Consider the following 24,711-nt stretch of genomic DNA (forward strand, 5'->3'; position numbering starts at 1 on the left):
AGAAATTCTCTTCAAACACCAAATACAAGTTAGTAATCAAACTTCTCAAATCCAGAATGAACAAAAATAAATACCTACATTTTACAGAGTGCAGTTATTATACCATAATAATATATGGAGGTAACTGAACACATTTTTGAAAACTGACAGCTATACAAGCATAAAGTAGTCATACCATGAAGAAAAGTTAGAATCCCATGTAAAATTTCCCCTATGTATGTATGTGTACATGTGTCTGTGTGTGTTCATTAATTTTGTTACATGGTAATAAATCTTTTTCCAAACTGTTTATTTTGGAAAGGGGAAGGGTTTGAGGGAAAGGAAATTCCATTAAATGGTAAACCTATCAGTAATTAGAAATAATATTTTATCTTCAAAAATAATCCTAAGGCCTCTAAGAACACTTATAATCCATAAAAGAAATGACTGTCCCCATTTAAAATTCTAGAAAAGTTTGTTTGGTAACACCTGTAGCTGTTCCCTATTTCAAAACAACAAATACTATGTGAAATGCTCTATGACTTAGAAATGCTCTGTAACTTAGATACAATCTTTTACTCTTCAACTGGAAAAAATATATATAATGCTGCTAATAAAAACATTTGCTCCTTTCAAGTACACTAAAAAGAACCAAGTTTAAAGTAGCTCTTTTATTGTCCTTTACCTCTGCTTATGCAAATATATATATATATATTTCCAAGGAAATTTTCATTACACTCTTCATAAAATATTAAGAAAGAGAAAGAGAACTCACTTGTGTCTGCCTGGCTTCCCACGCTGATGTATCTGTCATTGCCGGGAAGCGCAGTCTGGTAGTAAGTTGTCTCTTCCTGCTGAGGGGTCTTGGCGTTCTTTGCGGTGAGGAATGCCACTGCCAGCTCCAAGTTTCCATTACTGTCCTTCAAATATCAAGAACAGAACATCAAATATTTTGAAATATTTCTATACATCTTCACATGATTTTTGTAATTTTCTACACAACTAATACTTAATAGCAAAAATAAATTTGATTTGAAATCAGTGCTAAGATTCTAATTTTGTACTGTAAATTCATTGTAAGCAAAGTACACTACATCAATGTAATTCCTGTTTGTATTAATTAAAACTACTAACATAATGTAAAAATCACTTCTATAACTAATTACTTAGTGATTTTCCATTACTCTCATATCTGCTTAACAAAAGGCAATCACAGACATACTTTTAAACCAATAAAAAAACTTAAATGTTTTCTGGAGCTTGCCATATAAAGGGGTAAAAAATGAATATTTATATAACAGTACTTCTGCAAACAAGGGCGTTAAAAGATATTCCCTTTAATATGGATGCTGAATACACACCTACAGGCAAACTTAACAAGTAAATGTGAAAGGCTTGTCAAAAGAAAACAGCAAAATATTCTGAAGCTTGATAGTAGTATAAGAGACACGCAGAATTCCTAGACAAAATGCTCAGTACTGACAAAAGGACAACCCTACCCAAATAATAAACACTATATAAATTTTCCTGGACACAAAATCATACCTGGACACAACTTTATTCTAGCATTAGTTTAGAAGAAAGCAGATGCTAGGAAACTAAGAATTTCTAAAACAAAAAAATAATGATTTGTCCAGTTACAGCTCTATATTCTCTGTACACTTATCAATAAATATACCACCAACTCTATGATAGCTCATTCAAACGACATCAAGAAATACAGATATTAATAATGAAGTTATCTTTGTAACACAGTGCCAGAACACATAAAGCTGTGTAGGCCTTAGGAACTTGGCCATACGTGCGAAGTATAACAGAAAGCCAGGGGAGAGTACTGGACAGAAATGACATGGTGTGGCTTCCATTTTAAACAGACTGCTCTGGCTGTTTTGAGAAGAGATTATGGGACAGAAAGGGTAGCAGCAGAGCCCAGTATCATTTGCTATCATATTAAATATGGGGAATGACAGAAATAGAAAGATTCGGATGATTCCAAGATATAAGGCCTGAGCAATGGAAGAATGAAATCCCCAACCCACTCCACCACCAATTCTAGTAGCTAGTGAGGAGAGAAAAAAGTCACAGTGCAGTTTGAAAAGCACCCCTGTTTTAAAGTTTGTTATTTATCACAATTATTATAAGATTCTTAAATGAATGATTCATCCAAAATATGGTATAATAACATATTCTATAGTTAGATAAGTAAACTAGCTGTAAAATAATTTGCAATAATAATGGCTGACATTTATTGAGTACTTACTACATGCCAATAAATGTGCTAAGTGCTTTTCATTCACTACCCAGTACAATAACAAACTGAGTGCACCCAGGATTTACACAACCTGATGGTCACTAACTTTGGAGGGCTAAAACAGATACTCAAAATTAAAGGAAAGTGCTGAAATGAATACACTGTGGCTTCCGAAAGGTATGTACTTGTCAGTATAACTGAGTCAAGTCATTATTACACATCATACAAATTTGTAGTGGGCAACAGTTAAGGTTTAAGCATACTGTTTTCCCACACCCCTTCCCTGCCACTGGTACCTGAAACTAAAGTTAAAAAGAATAACTATGGTTACATAACTTACCTCAAAGCAAATGTGAACAAGAATTAATTTAATTCTTCATTCTTATTTAATTAAGCATATTTTGTTTCCCAAGTTAAAAAAAATAAATAAATTTCCTAAATTTGCCCCGACAAGGTAATAGGTGTAAGACTCACACTCAGTCATACAGAATGGGAAAGATGCTTTCTGAAAATACACATGGGGTGATTAAGTCATATTATCAGAATAAAGAAAACACTGGGAATCATCTAAATGTCAGAATCATAAAAATTGAGGTATGACACTTTAGCTTTCTCTCCAAATACTTACACTGGCTTCATAAAACCTGCATATTAATAATGCTCTGCACAGTACTGTTCCATCATTTTTCTGAGGGAAAAAAGCTAAAGCAAAGCTACTGGTAAAGCAGAAATTAAGTGTGGCACCCTGGAACCAGGCTGCTCGGCTTCTATTCTAAGCTCCTCCATATCCCAGTGTGTGATCTCGAACAAGTCACTGTAACCTCTGTTCCCTTATCTTTTAAAAGGGGATGAAAATAATACCAACTCATAGAGTTATTAGGAAGTGTTAGCCACATAAAGTACACAGAATAGCACCTAGTACAGTAGGTGCCTAAAGCATGCTAGTTATTATCACTATCATTATGGTTATGATTATGCTCATCTGAAAGATAAATTATTTCTAGAAATAAGTGAAGACCTTTGGGCTCAGAAATCAAAAGCTACATAATTAACTTTGCCTCGTGGAGTAATTTCCAAAGGACTGAAGCAGTGTTCAGGCCTAATTGACACAAATGCTGTAAGTTTAAAATGCAATTTTGGTTCTTAAACATCTCTCACGCACTTGATCTTTTTTAGCGCACTTATTCCTGTGATCTGACTCATCTGGTGCCTCTCTGTGAAAATGGAGACACTGTGTAAGATACAACCAAAATGACACAGTTCATTTGTTGCATACACTGAACAGACTGATGTTGAATATTCACAAGGTACAATAAGCCAATTTATATTTCTCTTTCTTGGAAGAAAAAATATGTAAGCTTTTTACCCTCTACTAATTTTCTGCTTCATCCCCCTCCTCTGCCTCTTCTGGTTTCTCCACCCCACCCCACCTGCCACCCCCATTTAAACTCTAACCCATGGCTCTTTAGTAAAACCAGCTGTTAGCACTGGGATTCACACCCCTTCATTCTGCATGGAAAGTGTTTCTTATGAAGAGAGTTTATCTGTCACTCCATAATACCTTGGAACATTATGTGGCTGCAAGCTAACATGCTTAAAATTGTAGTATGTTAAGTAAGGCTCTTACTTTATAAAAAGTTCTTTCTTATAGCTCTACTACTAGAACATGGTATAACTAAAAAGCTGAGCTTTCATATATGGTAGGCAGTAGAAATGAGGGTTCTTACCTTCAAGGCTTGCTGTAGTATCTGGGTGTCATTAATCCCAGTAATTTCTCTCAGCTGATTCAAAAATGTCTGCTGGTGCTAGAGGAGGGGGAAAAAACAAAATCACTACATGCTGAAATCTGAAAATATAAATGACTTTTTTGGGGAGGCAAAAATGCAAAGTAAACTAGAGTAAAAAAGAACTTGAGAGAGACAAAGAAACTTCATTCTTTCAGGAAGCATGAACCCTTGCTGTGGGAGCCCTATTCCATTGTCATGTTTCCACCAAAAGGGAACTTTCACATTACCCCCCAAGAATAATGCAGCCTTACTGAATTAGGTTTCTGGCCTATTCCTCACAGCCTCACTTATGTCTGCCATGACAGAATGGAGTGATTTGCATGATGACTAAGCCCAACAACTATCCTTTGGGCTAGTTCAATAGGGGATGGCACTACTGATTGACATCAGGCAGTTCTGGTAATTTCTCCCTGTCTCTTGAGTCAGCTGGCATCCAAGCACCTGGAATGTTTGAAAAAGACATGCTTTTGGCAGGCCATGCACTAGGTGGGTTTATTACCATCATGGGGATCATAAAATGTACTTGAGTAAAACGAGAACCACCTCATTCTCTAATCTGTCATAACAGATCCTAAATAGAATTGATCATTTGCCCAAATTTGCTTCGAACCTGTTTATAACTCTGTTGGTCTACAAGTATATAGTAATTATACTTTATTGGAGAGAAAAAGTGGTGGGTGGATAGGCTCTCACAATCAAATCCTTCCCTAAACTAGCCCAATTAAGAGCCACGTTCCTCCCTACACCTCTACACTCCTTAAAAGAAGTTCCCAAGACAGCACCATGAAATAAAGTCAGCTCAATGGATATGATATGAAAAACAAGGCATCACTAGATTAAAGAATCTGATGAAATCTTTCTTGAAAATGGTTTACATTAATCTCAGTAATAATTCAGTCAAGAATCAGCAGTGGAAGCTAAAACTGCTGGGTGAAAGTTTAATGAGAAACAGGATAATCACACTGTTTCAAGCTCTCTTCCTAGGAATTATAAAGGGAGAAAGAGTAACTATAAAGGAGAAACCTGATGGAGACCCCTCTGCCAAGTGATCACAGTTAACATTACCAGTAATGGGTTAACATAATAGTGTGTGCCTCCTGATATATAATATGATACACTGAAAAGACAATCATCTGTGGTATTCCTGCCAAAAAATGCACAAATTGAATCTGACCTTGAGGAAGCATCAGACAAATCCAAACTGCGGCACCTCTATCTTCAAAATGTCTGTATCATGAAAGACAAAGGATGAGGCTCCAGATTAAAGGGGACCAAAAAGGCATGGCAAGCAAAAGTCCTGTGAGAGACCAGACTGCTTCTCATATTAAAGCATTCAGGGTATTATTGGAACAATTGGAGAAGTATGAATATGGGCAGCTTAATAACAATATTGTATTAATATTAAATTCCTGAGCTTGATAACTGTACTATCCTAAATACACCCTGAAGTATTTAAGTGGTAAAGGGGCATGTGACTTACTCTCAAATGGTTCAGAAAGAAATGTTATGAAAGGTCTTTATAGTAATTTTGCAATTTTAAATTTAAAATTACTTCAAAAGTTTTAAAAGTTTCTGCATGCATATTTATTGATGTCAGAATTACAAAATATGCATTTCAAAACATATTTGATCATTTAAATATGCATAATGTGCATATATTCAGAGGAAGAGTCCTAAACAAATTTCAAAATTAAAAGATCAAAGCAATTTTTTTAAAGATTTTATTTATTTATTTTTAGAAAGGGAAGGGAGGGAGGGGGAGAGAGAGAGTGAGAGAGAGGAACATCAATGTGCGGTTGCTGGGGGTTATGGCCTGCAACCCAGGAATGTACCCTGGCTGGGAATCGAACCTGGGACACTTTGGTTCCCAGCCTGCGCTCAGTCCACTGAGCTACACCAGCCAGGACTCAAAGCAATTTTAAAGTCTAATTTGAGATACCCTAGTCTAAAAGTCTGTTATAGAAACCACCTGTAAATGCTAGAAATTATATTCAGCTACATGCAACAGAGTCTGGACAAAGAGTAGCTTCACCGGACTACAATGCCTTTTCTCCCTAACAGAAGTAGGCTGGAGGTGAGCAGTGCAGATCTGATAAGGACATCCCATATGATATCGAAGATCTAGAATCCTCCTGTCTCCCCACGAAACATTCTTACACATGACAGTCATCAAACACCAGTCACTCCATGTCACCTCCTCCAGCATCCTGTCCAAGTTTTAGATAATATGAAGGAAAGAACAAAGGACAATAGGTGTCTGAGAAATTATTCTGCCTTCTTTAACAACCCCATTTATTCAAATAACTTCCACTTAAAGTCTCACTGAGCAAAACAAAGTCACATGGCCAATCATAGTTGTAAAAGAGGTTAGGAGACGTACTTTTTCAGCTAGGCAAAAATCTGCTCTAAAAATAAAATAGGGCTCTGTTTATAAGCAAAAAAAAAAAGAATGTATATTGTATCTGCCATATATAGATCTGCCATGCCGTCGATTAATTTTCTTGTCCATAAAACTTGAAAGAACCGAGAGAACCAAGATTATCGAACAATACATATACAATAAAGTACACAAACAATGTTAGGGTTAGAATGTCATGAAGAATCAAAATTACTGAAGAATCAAAATGCCAGATTTACAAAGCTGAAATATAAGAAAAATAAAATTCTCTTTAAATCTGTTAACTTTTTCACTTTCATTCAAAAAACTGCCAATAACTAGCAATGAAACCATGATATCAATATCCAACATTCCAAATTAAAGATGTATGAAAATATTACAGAAATTCTCCATATCTAGTTCAATGTTTTATTTTAGTAATAATAAAATACTTAAAAGATATTAAACCCGGTTTGTAATCTCACCATCACCAGCACTCCAAACTCCATTATTTGCACCAAATATTATTTTCCTCAATTGCAAATTACTCAATCTTCAGTCAGGGAAAGACTGTTGAATAACTCCCCAAAATTAGTCATTCGTACAAATGTTGCTAGCACTTATACATAATGCTGGAAAAATAGAAACCGCAAATGTCCTTCCACTAAAGAAGAGGTTCTAAACTTCAATGTGCATAAGAATGAGCTGATGAGTTTTTAATAATAAAAATTATCAGACCCTACCCCCTAGAGATTTTGTTAATAAGCATCTCAAATGATTTTGATACAGATGGACCTAGAAGTACAGTCTGAGTAAGAAAATACAATGTATTACAAAATCATATTAGGCTGAAGTGATGGAATTCAAAATAGTACATGAAGTCTGTCTGGAAAAAATCCAGTCATTGTTAATATAATAGAATTGTTTGTACTACATCAATGTAACCTAGCAGCCATGGAAAGTCTACTGGAACGTGCATGTGTGAACAATGACAACTTCACTGTACTCATCAGTGGCAGTGATAGACTCTGGTGAGTTGAGCACGTTCACTGTGTGGCTATCACATTCTAAATGACTGAGCCAGTAGAGCAATGAAGCTGCACGAAATTTTGCATAAGCTTGAACATTCCTCTGTGGAAACTATTCAGATGACTCAGAAGGCCACAGCTATGGGCACCTGGTGATTGGCAACTTCATCACGACAAAGCACCCACCCACTCATGCATTATGTCTCGTGCAGAGTTTTTGGCAAAACAAAACACCCAGCTGACTCAGCCCCGCTCCGGCCCAGATTTGGTGCCCAGAAACTTCTGGCTTTTCCCAAAACTAAAATCACCTTTGAAAGGGAAGAGATTTCATACCATCAATGAGGTTCAGAAAAATACAATGGGGCAGCTGATAGTGACTGGGAGAACTGTGTAAGGTCCCAAGGTGCCTACTTTGAAGGGGACTGAGGCATAATTGTCCTATGTACAATGTTTCCTGTATCTTGTATCTTCTTCAATAAATGTCTCTATTTTTCACATTGCCTGGCTGGATAGTTTCTGGACAGGCCTCATATATACAAATTAATGACAAGGTATAATGTAAACACAAATATTAAGCCCTGAAAAGATTACAGAGCCTATGTTAGACTTTTAATTCTTCTCCCATCTCCGTAACCACCACACCTTTTGCCATCTTCATGTCCTCCCATGAGAGACAGGCTGTATTACCTTGCTGCATTGAGGGTGGGCTTGCCCTGTGACACACTTTGAGCCATGACATATTAGCAGACAGCATGGAGCAGACATGAAATGAGCTTGCATGGTTGGGCTGGCCCTCATAAACTTCTGCAGCTTCCTAAAAAGAACATGACCTGGGTAGCCCAGTTGCCCCAGAAGAATGAGGTACATGTGGAGAAGAGCCATGCAACCAGCCTGCAAATCATGAAAGTGATGATTGCATTTTGGTATGCCACTAACTTTTGGAGTGGCTGTTATGGTGATCATTGACTGATAGAGTGCAATAAGAATACTGAGTATTTTATAAGAAAAGCAAATCTCTCTGAGTTCATGGTTTGGGGATCTTTCACAACAAAACCAGCTAAATATCCTAGAAAAAAACCCAGGCTTAGCTCTAGCATGGTTCATAATCTCATGAATTTTGATTGAAAATAAAACAATGAAAAGAAAAGCACTGGGGTGGAGAAGAAGGCTAAGTGGGAAAGAGAAAAGGTGAAAGAATTTTCTTAACTAAATTAGCAAGAAATGGAAAAGAGAAAAAAAAACTTTAGTTTATGGTAGGGAAGCCACCTCATTTGTCAAGTTTCCCCCTTTATTACTGGCATCTCCCAGCTGCGTTTCTTCTGTCTTTGAAAACCTGCACCTCAATTCCTTGCAATTATGTTTTTGTCAATGCTGTCTCTGTTGTATTTAAGACCATAGTCTTCCTTTCAAGACTTGGACCTCTCTATTTACCAAACTTCTGGTCTGGGATACACCCTGATCTTCAACCAAAAATGTCCTGCATATGATTCTCTCCTCCTTGATTAGAACTTTTGGATCCAAGGTGGACCCAACCACTTCCATTTCTAGAGCTTCTTTTCTGACCTCTGAGAAATCAGTAGGTATAAACTTCTTACCTACTAACGTATGAGGTGGGTGCAAACTGTCACACTGCTGGACCAAGGATGTCAAGACACAATGTTCAAAGAGAGTCAGTGGCTTACAAAAACCACAAAAATCAGTAAGCAAAGAAGCCAAGTCTATATACAGGCCTTTGAATTCCTTCCTCGATGTTATTTTTACTGCCTGATGACATCCTTAAGTGCCTACTATGTGCAAAATATAGTACTATGTACCATAGGGAAAAGGAGGCATCAATAAATTTAACATAAATTAAGGATTAGAGTGTTTCACAGAAATTCTTTTCCTTTCAGTTAGCCCTACTTAACGTTGGATCTGTTTTAAATATATGTCAGTAAAGATTACAACATATTTAACAGTGGTATAATTTTTTGAGGTGGCAAAAAATGATCACTGGCTTAGGCCAAGGAAAGATAGCATTTATTATGCTCTTGCTGCATGCCAAACACTGTATTAGTGCTTCCAGTATATAATCTCATGTAATACATGCTCACATTCACTCGTACACACCCTCTAGGAAGTTATTCTCATTCTGTAGCTAATAGAGACTCAAGAGATCAAGTACAGAGTCAGGAATAAAAATAGGTTTTTCAAATTCCACAGCCTACATTCTTTACATATTTGTTCTTTTCCGTATCTGATTTTGGAGATTAACGATTTAATGAAAAAAAGAAAACTCAGCCTCAAATTCCACTACTCTATTGATGTAAAATGCTTACTTAATGGTACAAAAAAAAGAGATGCACCGCTGACTACAAGGCAGGAAAGCTCTCTGAGTTAAAGGGTGAATGACTCATAAATCAATCTTGGTTCTTCTAACTGAATTTCCAAATATAAATAAAACTGGGTTTAGTGCAAAGACAAAAAAAGTCAAGGATTTCCATCTTCAGGGGAAAAAAGGCAACTTTTACAATGACCTCTAAGAAAGAGTTCAAAATTCCAAGGTGGGAGAAAAAAATCCAATTTCACAGAAAATTCAAAGACATTCTGAAACTTCAGAATTATAAGCACTAAAACACTGCTAGGCACTAAGTGACAAACATTTCAACGTTTCCTATCAAGGTACTACTGCCATTAAGGTATATAACCACACACACATCTGAATACCTTCTGTATCTACCTGATAACACCCAACTGCCCTGGTTCATGTTATCTCTGACCGTAACAAGAAATCCCCAAACGTCACTGACAGATAATTTCAAGTACATAATATGTCCCTCATGTAGCTCTTCGTAAGCCCCAAGCCTGCCTCTAATCAGCTATACAAGCAAAACAACAACAAAAACCACCAAAGAAACAAAGAAACAAACCCCAGACCACAAAAAAAACAAGAACTAGTGTTTCCTGAATCTGCTGGGTTTTTTAAATCTATAATTTATGGGGGACAACACAACTTTAATTTTCCTTCATTTGTAACACTCTACGACCTCTCTAAGGAATTTTGCTAAAGTATAATCCTCATGGCTTACAGGATCCTTCACAGGCCACAGCTATCTCTAGCCTCACCTTGTCTTCCTTTTCCCTCTAACTTTCTTTCTCAGTGTCAAAAATACCATTCTGCTTTCTAATTCAAAGCATTTTTTGTTTTTTGGGTTTTTTTTGCTTGTTTGTTTTTTATATTCAGCTGCCTTCTCTTAAGGTTAGAGATTCTCCTGGCACCACAGATTTTAATACTATACTATGGTTAATGACCAGACAATAATTCCAAAGAGAGCACAGACTCTGTTTTGCTCATTGATGCGTTCCTGGTAAGTAGTACAGTGTCTGGCATGTGATAGGCTCTCAGCAAAAGGACTGAAAAATGAATAGAGCAGAGTTTGCAGAGGTGAACTGGAGTAAGTCAGATCTCAAAGCTTGGACTCATCCACAGGGAAAAGGTACTAATTATTGGAGATGGGAACAATAAGCATACATAAATCAAGCCCCATTAACTAGTAAGCAAACTTTCTATAGTAGAGAAAATACTCTGTAGTATTACCATATTTTCTCTACTATAGAGAAAACGGGTGCTGAACTCATTTTCACTAAGGGCCACATCAGCCTTGAAGTTGCCTTCAAAGGGCCAAATGTAATTTTAGGATTGTATAAATGTAACTACTCCTTAACAGTTAAGCGAGAGCTCAGTGCTGCCACCAGGTAGAAACAAGGTGTGGGCTGGATAAAACAAGGTGGAGGGCCGGATTTGGCCCACGGGCCTTGTGTTAGCCACCTGTGTTCTATACTCTCCTATATCCTACCTAGAATTTCATAGGCTTCAATGCCTAGTTCTGTTCCTATCAATACTGCTTCAAGTTGAATATACAGCATGTAGAGTATTGTTGAAATTCCCAAATATAAATAATCTATACAGTAATCCCATGAATGGATGGGGTATCTTGTATTTTCCACTGCCATAGACTCAAGGCTTGTTTTAACCATTTTGAGTTAACAGCATTTTAAGTACTCTATTGATTAATACAGAGTACATGCCTCCGTGGATGTATAAATCTGAAGGTATGCTTTTTTATTCTTCACTATTTACATTTAGGCTTAGAAATGTCAGAAATTCTAAATTTAAAAAGTTTTTTCCTATCTTTTCATAGAATTCTAGAGGAACGTTCTTAAGCTTTCATATAATTAGGAAAAATTAATGAGATACTTTATGGGAAAGAAGTAGCAAAAAGCAATGAATGCAGTTGGTGCTCAATAAATGTGTTTCCATCCTTCCTCACCTCACAGTTCATATCCCTACTCACTGTCCAACCCCTCAACCAACCTAACAGCTGGATGATGTCCACACCCTCGAAGGATCCCCCATCCCTATTAACTAACAGATAAAAAATAAATCATAAGAGTATCATAAGAAACTCTAAATGCCGTTTCCCCAAAACACATTGTTCCACAACGCTATAAACTAAATTCTCACAGAATTAAATATATTTCTAGGCCAAATAAGAACCCAACACCAAGAAAAATGGTTTCTATGGGAACATGCATTTTTGAGTTCTGAAAACCCAACTTGCAAAAAAATCTTTTGGAATAGTATGTTTTTTAAATTAGAGTGCTATATTCTGCAAAACATGTGGTTAAAACAAAACTTTTGTGAATCATCCTGGCTGATGTGGCTCAGTTATTTGGAATGTTGTCCGATACACTAAAAGGTCATGGGTTCAATTCCCAGTCAGGGCACATACCTAGGTTGTGAGTTCGATCCCTGGTTGGGGCGTGTAAGGGAAGCAACCAATTGATGTTTCTCTCTCACATCGATGTCTCTCTCTCTCTCCCCCTTCCTCTCTCTCTAAAAGTCAATAAATATATATTTTAAAAAACTTGTGAATCAAATTGTATCTTTAAACTATGATCTCTGAAGTTTAAATAAAATATGTATTTAACTTGTTCTGATGCTAATAACCTAATTCCTAATATAGTTCTCTATTGTCCAGTTAAATTTTTATGTGTCTCTAATTTCCTTACATAAAATTTCAGAATTCACTTGCAGGCCAATAATAAAATCCCTTATCTTAATAAAACAATATAAACATGCTCTAAGTAGAACTTTCAAAGTTATAGAATACTATATAATTCCTAGCAGCTGTATGTATAACAAATACTTACTGACAACCAATAAATACAGTTGTTGGTCATACTAATTACACATACATAATACACCATACTGATTATTAGAAACTCCATTTGTCTAGATGTCATGCTAGGTTTATTTAATTAATATATTTATTTTATTTATACTCACACAAGGACATGTTTATTGATTTTAGAGGGGAAAGGAAGGAGGGAAAGAGGGAGAGAAACATACATGTGAGAGAGAAACACTGATCGGTAGCCTGTCATACACACCCTGATTGGGGACCAAACCATTTATGTGAAGGCCTAAACCAGCCGAAACTTATCTGTAGTGACAAAAATCAGATCAGTGGTTACCTGGAATAGGGAGTGTGCAGATGCCAAATGGAAAGGGTGGCATATTATCTTCTGGAATGACAAGTATTCTATAATGACAAAATTCATCTGATTATAAACTTTTACATGGGTGTTTTCTGTTTTTGGTAAATTATATTGCAGTAACATTAACTTCAAGAAGTCAAGACAGCAGCTAGTGGGATATGCAAGGGAGGGACAGTGTGGGTGAGGCACTATGGAAACTTCTAGAATAATAAGATATTCTATTTCATGTCCAGGTGGTACAACGGATAGTAACTTTACTATATTTCTTTAAAGTATACTTGAGTTTTCATATGCTGCACATACATCACAAAAAGTCTCAGAAATGATTCACACACATAAACACTAAAAGACAAGACAGAATGATGGAGAAGTGGCTGATAAACAAGCTATCCCCACCTCCCACCCCTGCCCGATGCCTGAGTGAAAATTTTCACAGAGTCAGTTGGATCCAAAGAGAAAAGTACATGCAAGTATTAAAATTTTAATAACACAATAACCTTTAGTTCTTTACAAATAGAACCCTCTTTATAACCTGTTTCTACAGCTAACTCAAGTAAATACTGTAGAAGTGCATTAGGTACTAAAGTATGGAACTGTCCTTTAAAATCAGCAATTAAACACAATACCCACTATCATCACCCCTAATCAACATTAGTGGTCTTACCTACTACAACAAGAAAAAATGTAATTACAGGCATAAAAATTGCAAGTAAATGAATAAAACCATCATAACTTATACATGTAATCTTTTACATACAAAGTCCAAAATTATCACTGGAAAAGTATTAAAATAGAAAAGCTTAGCAAGGTGGCTGGATATTAGGTTAATGTACAAAAGTCGTCTGCATTTATACACACCAGTAACAAATAACAAATATTCTAAATCACCACATATAATTGTTATAAAAAATTATCAACTATCTAGAAAAAATAATGTATAAGAATTACACAGTCAGCCCTGGCTGGTATGGTTCAGTGGATTAAGCACCGGCCTGTGAACCAAAGGGCTGCTGGTTCAATTCCCATTCAGGGCTCATGCCTGGTTTGCAGGCCAGGTGGCCAGTAGGGGGCACACGAAAGGCAACCACAGATTGATGTTTTTTTTTTCCTCTCTTTCCCCTTCCCTTCCTTTCCCTCTAAAAAATAAATAAATAAAATCTTGAGGAAAAAAAGTATACAGTTAAAATTATAAACTAAGTAAGAAATATGAAAGAAGACCTAAATAAAAAAGTATGCCCTGTTCGTGGAGAGACTCAGTATCAGAATGGTGTTACTAATGCCAAATTAGTCTATGGATTCAGGGAAATTAATAAATAACTTAAGCAAGGGTTTCTCAGAGAAAGTGGTATGATTATTCTACAATTTCTAAGGAAGAATAAAATGCTACAACCCATTGGAAGGAAAGAAGCAAACTTACTTCACTAGTACTAAAGATTGTTACAGAGCAGTGAAGACAGGACGATATTCACAAAGTGAATGACGGAACAAAATAGCACAGCGGAAAAAAGTGTTTTACGTAATGTTTCCATATGTATAACAGAGCTGGCATTTCAGTTCAGTTGGAGAGAGCATTTAACTTTTCAGTAAGGTAAGATTAACAACAAAAAACCATATATACATATACTGAACAATAAACTGGATCCCTATCTCGTACCACGTACAAAAATTAAAAGTAGATGAAATAAGGCTGAAATGTTGCAAATATAACTTTAAAAACTCTTAATAGAAAAGATAGATGAGTATCTTTTTGATATCAAGGTAGGAAAAAGTTCCTAATTTTAAAGAACTAAAATTAAAAGCATACTTTCAGAAATTCACTGAGATGCAATAAAAGGAAATCAAGGGGAAAATGAACACAGGATTCAAAATGAATACAATCTCTTATGAAAACAGGGAGGTGGGATGAGGGGGCTATATGGTTACACATAAGTTACTTTCTAAGTTCTAGCTTTTAAGTAATGGATTTATGGATGTTTATTATTGAAAATTAATAAATAATTTCATAAATGGAAACATTTGCATATACAGCTGATCATGAACCAAGGTTTGTGATTAATTTCATTCTGTGCACTTCAGAACCAAGTAACATGTACAGGACTTACACAAACCATCCAAAATTATGTGACCACCTAGGAGGCAGTAAACATAACACTGCCATTACAAAAACAATAATCTAGACAATCAAACTAAGAAGTTCTCTTAACACAAAGGACAAAAAGAGAGAAAAAGAAATGATAAAGTTTAAAGTGAGAGATAAATGATATCTAATATTCAAATAATGTAGTTACAGAAGGAGAAAAAAGGAGAGTAAAAGCAATAATTTTAAAACATCTTTTTACTGAAAAGAACACTAAAATCTTCAGATCAAAAAACCTAGGCAGGACTGTTAGAAAGATACACACAAAAAATTTAAAAAGTAACATCAGCCCTGGCTGGTATGACTCAGTGGACTCAGTAGTGCAGGCCAGTGAACCAAAGGGTTTCCAATTCAATTCCCAATCCAGTCACAACCTTGGTTTGTGGGCCAGATTCCCCAGTAGAGGGCGCGCGAAAGCAACCACATATTGATGTTTCTCTCCCTCTCTCCCTCCCTTCCTCCTGAATATAAATAAAATATTTTTAAAAAAGTAACATCAAACTATTACACTATACAGAAAAACATAGTTAAAAGTAAACATGCAATTTTTAAATCTAATTTTTAAAAACTAATTAACTTCTAACATGTCTGTAACACGATTAATATTTTTGATATAAGGTATACCTTGAGAAATTTAAAAGGGTGTCACTTAGGATTACAATTCCACAGTATTCCAATAAAACCAGGAAAGCTGTAAATAAAAAGTATGCTAAAAAGCCTTATCTTATTGGTGACCGAAGGAAGAACTCATTTTACTTTTTGACACTCAGAAAAATATGTGCTTGGATATATTTGTTTAAAATTAAAAAAGCAGAAATGAGAAAGATTTCCGAATCAGTACAGGACATGGAGGCCAGGGCTGGGAAGGTGAAACAATGAAAGCTTGACCACTCCCCCAGAACTGAAAGGGAGAAACAGGACTCGTGTATGGAAACTCAGATGACAATAAAAAATTCAACGTATCTGTTATCATCATATATATGAATGATAATATCCTATTAAAGACCAGCAAATGTACATAAGTTTGGATTGGATCCACTAGAAATACAAAGATAATTTGATGAAATTACATTGAAAGACATCAAGATCTCTCTGAATTTAAGATATAAAGATTAAGACATTAAATATTCAAATCACACTATAAGTGTTCATTTACTATATACAGAATTCTGTAACTTTCAAAGAGTACATATCCTTTCCACATGCTCATTAAAACCTCAGGTACTTAGTCATAAGACATCCTAATAAATTTCTAAAACTACTGCAAATCATATTCTCTAAACAGTGCATCAAAACTAAAAATCAACAATTTTCAAAATGCAACAACCTGGAAAGTAAACAAAAAAAATCTTTTAAATAAGGTGAAAATCAAAACAAAATCAGATGAAAATTTACAGCCCAAAATGCTTTTCATTATTAAACATGATTGAAAACTCACTAAAGGTGAACTGAAGTATAAAAAGAGCAACCACTAGATTGACTAGAAAGGTGGACTCATTAAAGACAAAAGAAAAAATTTTAAGTTAGGAGAAACAAAAGTTATATATGAAACGGCTGAATTTTGAAAGCCCAAGAAACAGATCAACATCTAGCAAACAAACATTACTGAGAAAACAAAACAACATAAACAAGAATAAGAAAGGGATCTACCTACCTATACAAAGATTTAAAAGAAAATATCAGAGTAATATTTATGAAAATCTAAATGAAATAAAATCTGAATCTATAAAAATTCTTAAACTCAACCTGGAAGAGGTAGAAAACCTATAAGATGATAAACATTTGGAAAGCTTACCTAAAACTTGTACACAAAATGGTCATCTTGATATAGTTATATTCATCAAACCTTCAAAGTAACAAGTACTTATGTTGAATGAAAAAAATTTATTTAACACCATCAATTTTGAATGGCTTAACCTAATCCTATAGTAAACAACTCCAAAAGCACGGAAAAACACAAAGAGCATCCTAATGATTTTATGACCTAACCTCACCTTGGAAGCCCATACACACAAAAGCAAACCATGCAATCAATCTCATTTAAGAATATTGATACCAAACTCTAGATTAAAATCTTGTACAATGAATTCGGAGGTATCATGACTAAGGGAGTTTTTATTATCAAAAAGCCGTACAACACAATGGTAAAAAACTGGAGTTCCTGAGCCTCACAACCCTGAGTTTAAACACCACTCTCGACACACGAACAACGAAATGTCGCTCTAGTTCTCTCATGCTGTTTCCTCAACTGCAAATGCAAGGGAAAATAAATACAGTGCTCATCTAATAAGTTGGTCGGGAAGATTAAATAAAAAACCAAAGTTTAAAAAACTTTTAGCATAATTCCTTATATAGTGTATAATAAATATTTCATATGTTATCTATTACAACATTCTTATTGAATATCACATCAGCTGTTGCAAAAAAAAGACATTTGATAGAGTCAACATTCTAAATCTGATTCCAAAAGATTTTAAAAACTTGGAATTACAAGGATATTTCCATGTCATAATGAAACAATACGTAACAGAAACTAACATTAATTCTAGTTGTATTCTGTAATCTTAGCTAAAGCAATAAAATAGTAAGTGAAAAAGGTATAAATACTGAAAAGTCAGTTGTCATATTATTTGCAAATGAAAAGTACTGTAAACACAAAATATTTTAAAAAAGCAAATATTTATTAGAACTGATGAAAATTCATAAAGGAAGCTAGATACAATGTTAGTATACAAATCAAAATTAGGTGAGAAAGGAAGTAAGACGAGAATAAACTGGATCCTTACCGCTCTGCTTAAACCAAGTCTTACACTAATAACAAGACAAGCAACTATTTAGTGCTAAAGAATATTCATTGTATGTAATGTTTACATTGATTTATATGAGGTCTGTCAGGAAAAAAATCCAATCACAAGGATGGTTTGCACAGCTTCAGTGTGACCTGGCAGCCAAGGAGAGTGGACTGAATGCATGTATGTGAACAATGATGACTTCACTGTATTAGTCAGTGGGGATGGTAGACTACATGGTGAGTGAGCATGTGTACTGTGTGGCCACTGCATTCAAAGTGACTGAGGGAAAAGAGTAATGGATTGTATCAAATTTTGTGTTAAGCTTGAACATTCCGCTGTGGAAACTATTCAGATAATTTAGAAGGCTGCAAGTAAGGCAACTGGTGATTGGCAGCTTCATCACAACGCACCTGCTCACGCTTCACCTCTCGTGCAGTTTTTTGGTGAAACATCAAATCACCTAGGTGATTCAACCCTGATTCAGCCCATAATGGGCACCTTGCAACTTCTGGCTTTTCCCAAAACTAAAGTCACCTTTGAAAGGGAAGAGATTTCAGACTGTCAGAGAGATTCAGGAAAATACAATGGGGCAGCTGATGGTGACTGGGAGAACTGTGTGAGGTCTCAACGTGCCTACTTTGAGGGGGACTGAGGCATCATTGTCTTGTGTACAATGTTTCTTGTATCTTCTTCAATAAATGTCTCTTTTTCATATTATATGGCTGGACAGACCTTGTATAATGTTAACTGTCCCTTGAAATGCTGTATTGTATTTTTATAACTTTAGATGATACCTAAAGTTAGAAAATACTACATTATTTTAGCTAAGAAACTTACCCTGAATCCAGTTTGTACTGTTTCTTAAATTTTGTTTAACACTTAATTTGATTAATCTGTGACATTCTTCCCACCTAACTCCCACAGTAATTGAGTGTTGATCCATAAAATTCCTTCTTCCTCTATTGTCTACTATTTTTTTAATCCTGCCTATCTTAAATAAATGCATGCTTATATCCACTAAACATTCAGATCCTAAAAAGTTGCTCATGTCTAATCGTACTAACTTGAGGCTTTAAATGATGATTCAGAGGCATTCAATGACTTCCCCATGGTCATCATAGGGTGATTTAGATACTACCCACCTCCTATTGTCTTTTCATTACACTGCCTCAAAATTCCAACAGTTGTCCAGTTGGAACTTTCACTGTTTCTCCGTAATGTTAAATCTTAAGATTCAGAGGGAACTAAAATGAGTACTGCAATTGTGTCCCTGTTAGAAAGCATTCACTCATTATTTCATCATCAAATATTTACTGAAAACTACCACATGCAAGGAACTGTTATAAACCCTATGGTGAAACAAAACAGCCAAAATACCTACCCTTATGAACCTTACATTTTACTCAACTCAGAAGTATGCATTTAAAGTAAATAGTATCCAGCTCACTTCACTCTATAAATTAATTAGGTTCCTGGGAGGAAGCCTTCTATTGCTGCCCTAAAGAATCCTCACCTGGGACCTGATTCTATGTATCAAATTTCTGAGATCTAAGGATCCCACACTTAGAAAAAAAACAAGCATAAAGGCTGAAGATACATGTTCCAGAGCAAATGGCAGGATTTAACTATACCTGATCTGCCTCCAACTCCACCTCACCTGTATCTGCCAAACCTCAGACAAGCAGCTCTCTGCAGTTGTACTACCTCTCTTAACTCTGTTACAGCCAAACCTCAGCATGAAGCAAAGAACACATCCGAGGAAAAGACAGCCCCTTGAGTTATATTATATTGTGACAAGCTACCCTCTAGGTAAACAAAATACCTACGAAAGTTTTGTGTTGTGCTGCTTTTAAAAAAAATAATTATTACTACTCATAATATCCTCTGGAAGGGAAAAAACGAATCTTGAAAATATAGGAAACTGTTCCAACCACCAAAATATAGTTATTTACATAAAACTAATGTTATACAAACACATACACACACACAACTTTTTGAGAGCAGAAAACAGGCTGAAATTTTGATTATGCACTATGCACTAGACAACTCTCGTTCTACTAGCAATTCATAAAATTTTGAAGTGAACACAAAGAGTTTCACTTTTGTTTCTTCTAAAGTATGAAGTTCACTTCCTAGTTACTAGCTTGAAGTTCACTTCCTAGTTACCAGCTTGGTGAATTTAAATCTATCAATTTATTAGAAGTAGGTGGTATAAAGTATTCATACCCATATAAATATTTTAAAAAATAGCTCTAATATAAATAACAAAATAATAGTATATTAATACAGAAAGTACTACCGAAAGTAAACAAATACATTACGTGTTTCTTTTAAAAAGTACAAATACCATGATGAAAGTACAAAATTAATATTGCTCTAAAAAATTCTCCAATATCAAGAAATAATCTGACATACACTAAAAATAGCATCATAATGGTAATACTTTAAATTAACCACTACTCTCTTTATGTAAGGAGGGGGTTAATTAAACTAGAAAACTGGACTTAATGGCCAAGATCACTTTCAGGAATTTAATTCTTTATCCTGTAAGTTTATGTATAAATGTCTGAACCAGGCAGATCTGTATTATCTGATTCTATGTTAAAGAAGTACTTTAGTAAAAATCAGTTAAAAAACTCACAAACTTTTTGCCATTGTTCAAATTTAAAAGGTATTAAAAATTTTTGATACATTTCCCATTTTGAAACAGGCTATATAATGTTCAATGCTGAAAAGAACTATAAACAAAAAGATACCAAACTTATTAAATATAATTTAGTATACATGACCACAAAATCCTGTTCTAAGTATTAACACTTTGTCATGTACTAAGTAAAACATCAAAAACCAAAACTTAAGATACTCTAAAACAGAATAGATGGGATTAGGAGATAAACTGTTCTAAACTCCCATTATTAAATCTAGATTTCACTGTAAATAAACAGCAGTCTGCAATAACCTTCTAAATTTATCAGTCACAGTTAACTATAACACACAAGAGTTACAAGAGAACTTTCCCAAAGGGCCTAAAATAATGCACACTGCCCTTGCTGTCCAAAATTTCTCAGCATCTTCAATTACCTCAAGTACTATCATAAAACTCTAAAAATAATCTCAAATCAAAAACTTAACGGGCTGTGAACATACACCTAGACCATTTTAGGACAGCAGGCCTTATTCTATAACCAAGCACAGGTATATGGCAAAACTACAAGAGGGTGGGGCATGCATGTTCACCCTGATAAGCCACACACGGCTTTGCTCACAGTAACGCATCGATCTCTCCAATTCCAACACTACAGCAATGTTTTCATTGTACCCAAAATGCTGCTCACACTAATACCCAAAATAATTAAGTCATAGCCAACTACTCTTCCGGACAGATATAGTTTAAGCCGTGATAGTGCACTTGAGATTCTGAAAACAAAATCTAGAATGAAAAGAGCGTCTCCCACTACTGACTATAAATCTTCTGAAGCTTCACAAACGGAATCTTTTAAGTGACCATTTGAATGTGTGACTGAGGCCAGAGTAAAGGTTGAAAGATGGAACAAGGTCAAACTTAGGGGACAAAAGATTCCTGGAATAAATATGGCCAGGAATGTTTCCTTTCTTAAGGGGCATTTCCTGTATTAAGAAACGGAAAGAGGAAAGGGAAACAACCAAATCCCTGTACATATAGAGTCCACCTGGTAAACGTATCTGCCCCGCCAGGCAAGCGATTCAGTTCCGGAGACCCTTTTGTAAATAGCAGGCCTGGAATGGTCCTACCTTCGAAATACAAACTGTGCTCAGAAGGGATGACAACTGGTTATTCTTTTTCCTCTTCTTCCTTTTTTTTTTTTTGAGGACAAGTTTAAGGAGCCATATAGAGGAGTGTAGAAATGTGAGGGTCGCTCTCAATAAATACCAGCCACCGTTTGTTACAAAAAAAAAAAAAAATCGGCAAGAAGGAAGTGGATTGAAACCCGCTAACTATACCCTGCTTCCACAAACAGCTCAGCACTGGGAGCAATGCCCCCAAAGGCGACGGGCAGGGGCAGTAGGTAGCGGAGGAGGGAGCCCGGGGCAACGGAGGCCCGAGCGGCTGCGGGGGGAGGCCGGGCAGCTCCCGGCCCAGGCGTGTGCGAGCCGCACGTCGGAAGGAGCGGCGCTGGACCACGCCGGCTGGCAGACTCGCCTCACCTTCTGTGCCGCGCTCTGCTGCAGCACATTCTGCTCCACGGTCATGGCCCCCGCGGCGCCGGCGGCGACACAAGCGGCTGCGTCCGGCTCCTCGCGCCTCCGCGAGCCCTGGCTGCCACGCTCCGCCGAGCTCCCAGGAGCAGCGGGGACGGCGGGGGAGGACAGCGCCCCCGCCAGCCAGGCGCGAAGGTGATGGCGGCTGGCGTGCGCGGGCACCGCGGGCTGGCGGGGAGGCGCGGACAGCGAGGGCCACGCTGCGACTTCACGACTCTGTACGGCGCGCCCTGAGCGGTGCTGGTCCGCTACTGCCAGGTCCCTGAGCGGGTGGCGGACTCCGGGACGCCGGAGGGCGCGAGCTAGCTGGGCCGCGTCACGCGGGCGCGCGCGCGCTCCCTTGCTGGCGCTCAAGGGCCACTGCGGGGAAGAGAGAGGGAACGGAGGGAACTGCCGGACAGAATGGCGCTGTCCTCCTCCGCTGGAGTCCTTCTCCCCTCCCTTCCCCCAACTACCGTCACCGCCCCTGCCAGGCGACTCCGCCCCCGCTGAGCCACTCCCGGCGGCCTCCCTAACCCTACATTGTGACCCGCGGGGTGGCGGGGCAAGGCGGGGCCAGGCGGGGCCACCTTGGAGTCCCGCCCCCCGGCCCGGGCTCCTCCCGGCCAGGCACGGACACGGCGATACTGAGAGGAGCCAGGGCGCGCCCCACAGGCCGGACCTCTGAGTCGCTCCTCTGGCTGGTTACGAGACGGCCGCGGTTGGCTCCGCGGCATTCCAAACCCAGGCCCGAGGCTGCCCAGTGTTTGTCGGATCTGCGGCTCTCCTAACTCTTCCAAATCAAAACATTTCCTTCTAGGCCCCCTAAGGTCCCAAAACTGTTTTGGGTTCCGAACCCCGGCTCCTTTCTATGTTTCCCGTCCTCCGCCCGCGACTTCTAGGAACTTCCCAAGCAATAAACTTGCTCGAATGGAAATGTCAAGAGTGACTTAAGCAAATGGCTCTCAGAAGTCCTTTTGCCACAATGTACTTTTTTCCTTTACTAACTAATCTTTACATAAATCAATAATGACATTCTCCGTCAACGTCATTCAAACATGTGCCAGTCATTGCTAGGTTCTGGAGAAATAAGCATTATTTCCTTAAGATTTGCTATAAATGAATTATGGTCTATACAACAGACAACATTACAAAAGTATCACTGCCTAAATGCTACAATACATTGTAATATCCCAGTCGTCAAGCTATCAATTAACCATCCTGTGTGGAATATATTCATTTATATATATATGAAATTGTAAGGAAAACTTAACATGGACAAAACAATCTCTATCCACTAAAAAAAAATTATTGAGCTTCACAAACTAACCCAGGGATAGGAGGTGAGGGTGCTGCATTGGGGGGGGGGGTGGAATATTCAGTGCATAGTGTCACAAATTCAATACACACATATGCAAATCCTGGCATAAATTTTAATCTGTTGACAAGAAAAGCAAACTTGGCAAATAACCACTGAAATGTAATTTGGCTTTATTGAAGAATCATGGATCAAGTAACCCTTAGGGCTTTGTAACAAATCTATGCACATTATAATCATTTTTGCACCTTACATCATCTTCAAGCACTTTTTGAAATCTTTTCCTTGAGCCTTCGTGTCTTTGGTCATATGATTTTAACAAATTATGAATTTTATGTTATTGATATCTTATGCATTGCCAGAAGAATTTCAGAAAAAGATAGTTGGAAACTCAGTATTTTGGGAACAATGCAACAGTTCTGATAGAAGGCACATTTTTTTTTAATGATAACGCTGAGACCCAAAGAGAGCGACTAGTTAAAGAAGGCATACTAGAGCCCACTTTTCCTCATTTACAGACCAAAGTTCTTTTCAACCTATCAATTTCATGCTTCTCTGTATTCTAGATTTAAAAAGAAAATCCATTAGGTTCACATTTTAATTTAAGAAAGTTAAATCTAACATAAACATCTAGGACTGTGGTTTTTTAAAAAAACTATTGCCATATACTAAAAACTAGTTTCAAGAATTGGGCATGTGTTCCTCTGAGTTAAAATTTTAGTTCCATCAAAAAATTATGTGACCTGCACTCTGGATAATCATCAAATGAAGATCTTGACAGGGTGGTCATACACGTCCACTTTGGTTGTTCATTCCCATCTTACTTCGGATGGTTTCCTACTTATTTTTTTAACCTTAATTGTTATTTTGTAGAACTTTGAAAAGGAAATTTCAAGTTTCATTATAGGCATTCTTTTTTAGAAGGAGTATAATATAAAAAATGGAAATTTGAGAACTTGAGATAAATTTACATATATAATCCATTCCCCGATATTCTGCTTTATTTTAAAAATTTGTCACACTGTCAGTTTTGCTGTTCATGAGTCAGCCTTAATATGTACAGTTGTTGGAATGATAACCTAGGGATACTATTTAATAATTTCTAAACTGTTGCTTTAATTTAGATTGTTGACACTCAGGTAAACACATAAAGTGATAGATTTAGTATAAAATTTAAAATTTAGTTTTAATACTAAGTCTATTTTTCTATTTTGGATCAAAATTGTTTCTTATAATATTCAGTATTGTGTCTTGTGTGTGAACCAAGGAAATAGGTTATGTTC

The 24,711-nt window shown here is 36.8% G+C and overlaps 1 protein-coding gene across 6 annotated transcripts in view; it reads right to left on the bottom strand.

The window, feature by feature from the left end:
* USP25 (ubiquitin specific peptidase 25) overlaps positions 1 to 22,643 on the bottom strand; it is a 126,804-nt gene extending 104,161 nt beyond the window's left edge. For 3 of the 6 annotated variants that reach the window (XM_045851126.1, XM_045851124.1, XM_045851122.1), the window contains exons 1-3: positions 22,078 to 22,643; positions 3,958 to 4,035; positions 755 to 899 (exon numbers count right to left, since the gene is read on the bottom strand). In XM_045851126.1, the coding sequence (XP_045707082.1) occupies positions 755 to 899; positions 3,958 to 4,035; positions 22,078 to 22,122 (268 nt within the window). In that variant the 5' untranslated portion in view covers positions 22,123 to 22,643. The remainder of the gene's footprint in view (positions 1 to 754; positions 900 to 3,957; positions 4,036 to 22,077) is intronic. The other 3 variants (XM_045851127.1, XM_045851125.1, XM_045851123.1) reach the window with 2 other exon arrangements.
* Positions 22,644 to 24,711: the final 2,068 nt, after the last annotated feature.

Source organism: Phyllostomus hastatus, unplaced genomic scaffold (assembly GCF_019186645.2).
Source record: "Phyllostomus hastatus isolate PE091 unplaced genomic scaffold, TTU_PhHast_1.1 phas_contig_86, whole genome shotgun sequence".
NCBI lineage: Eukaryota > Metazoa > Chordata > Mammalia > Chiroptera > Phyllostomidae > Phyllostomus > Phyllostomus hastatus.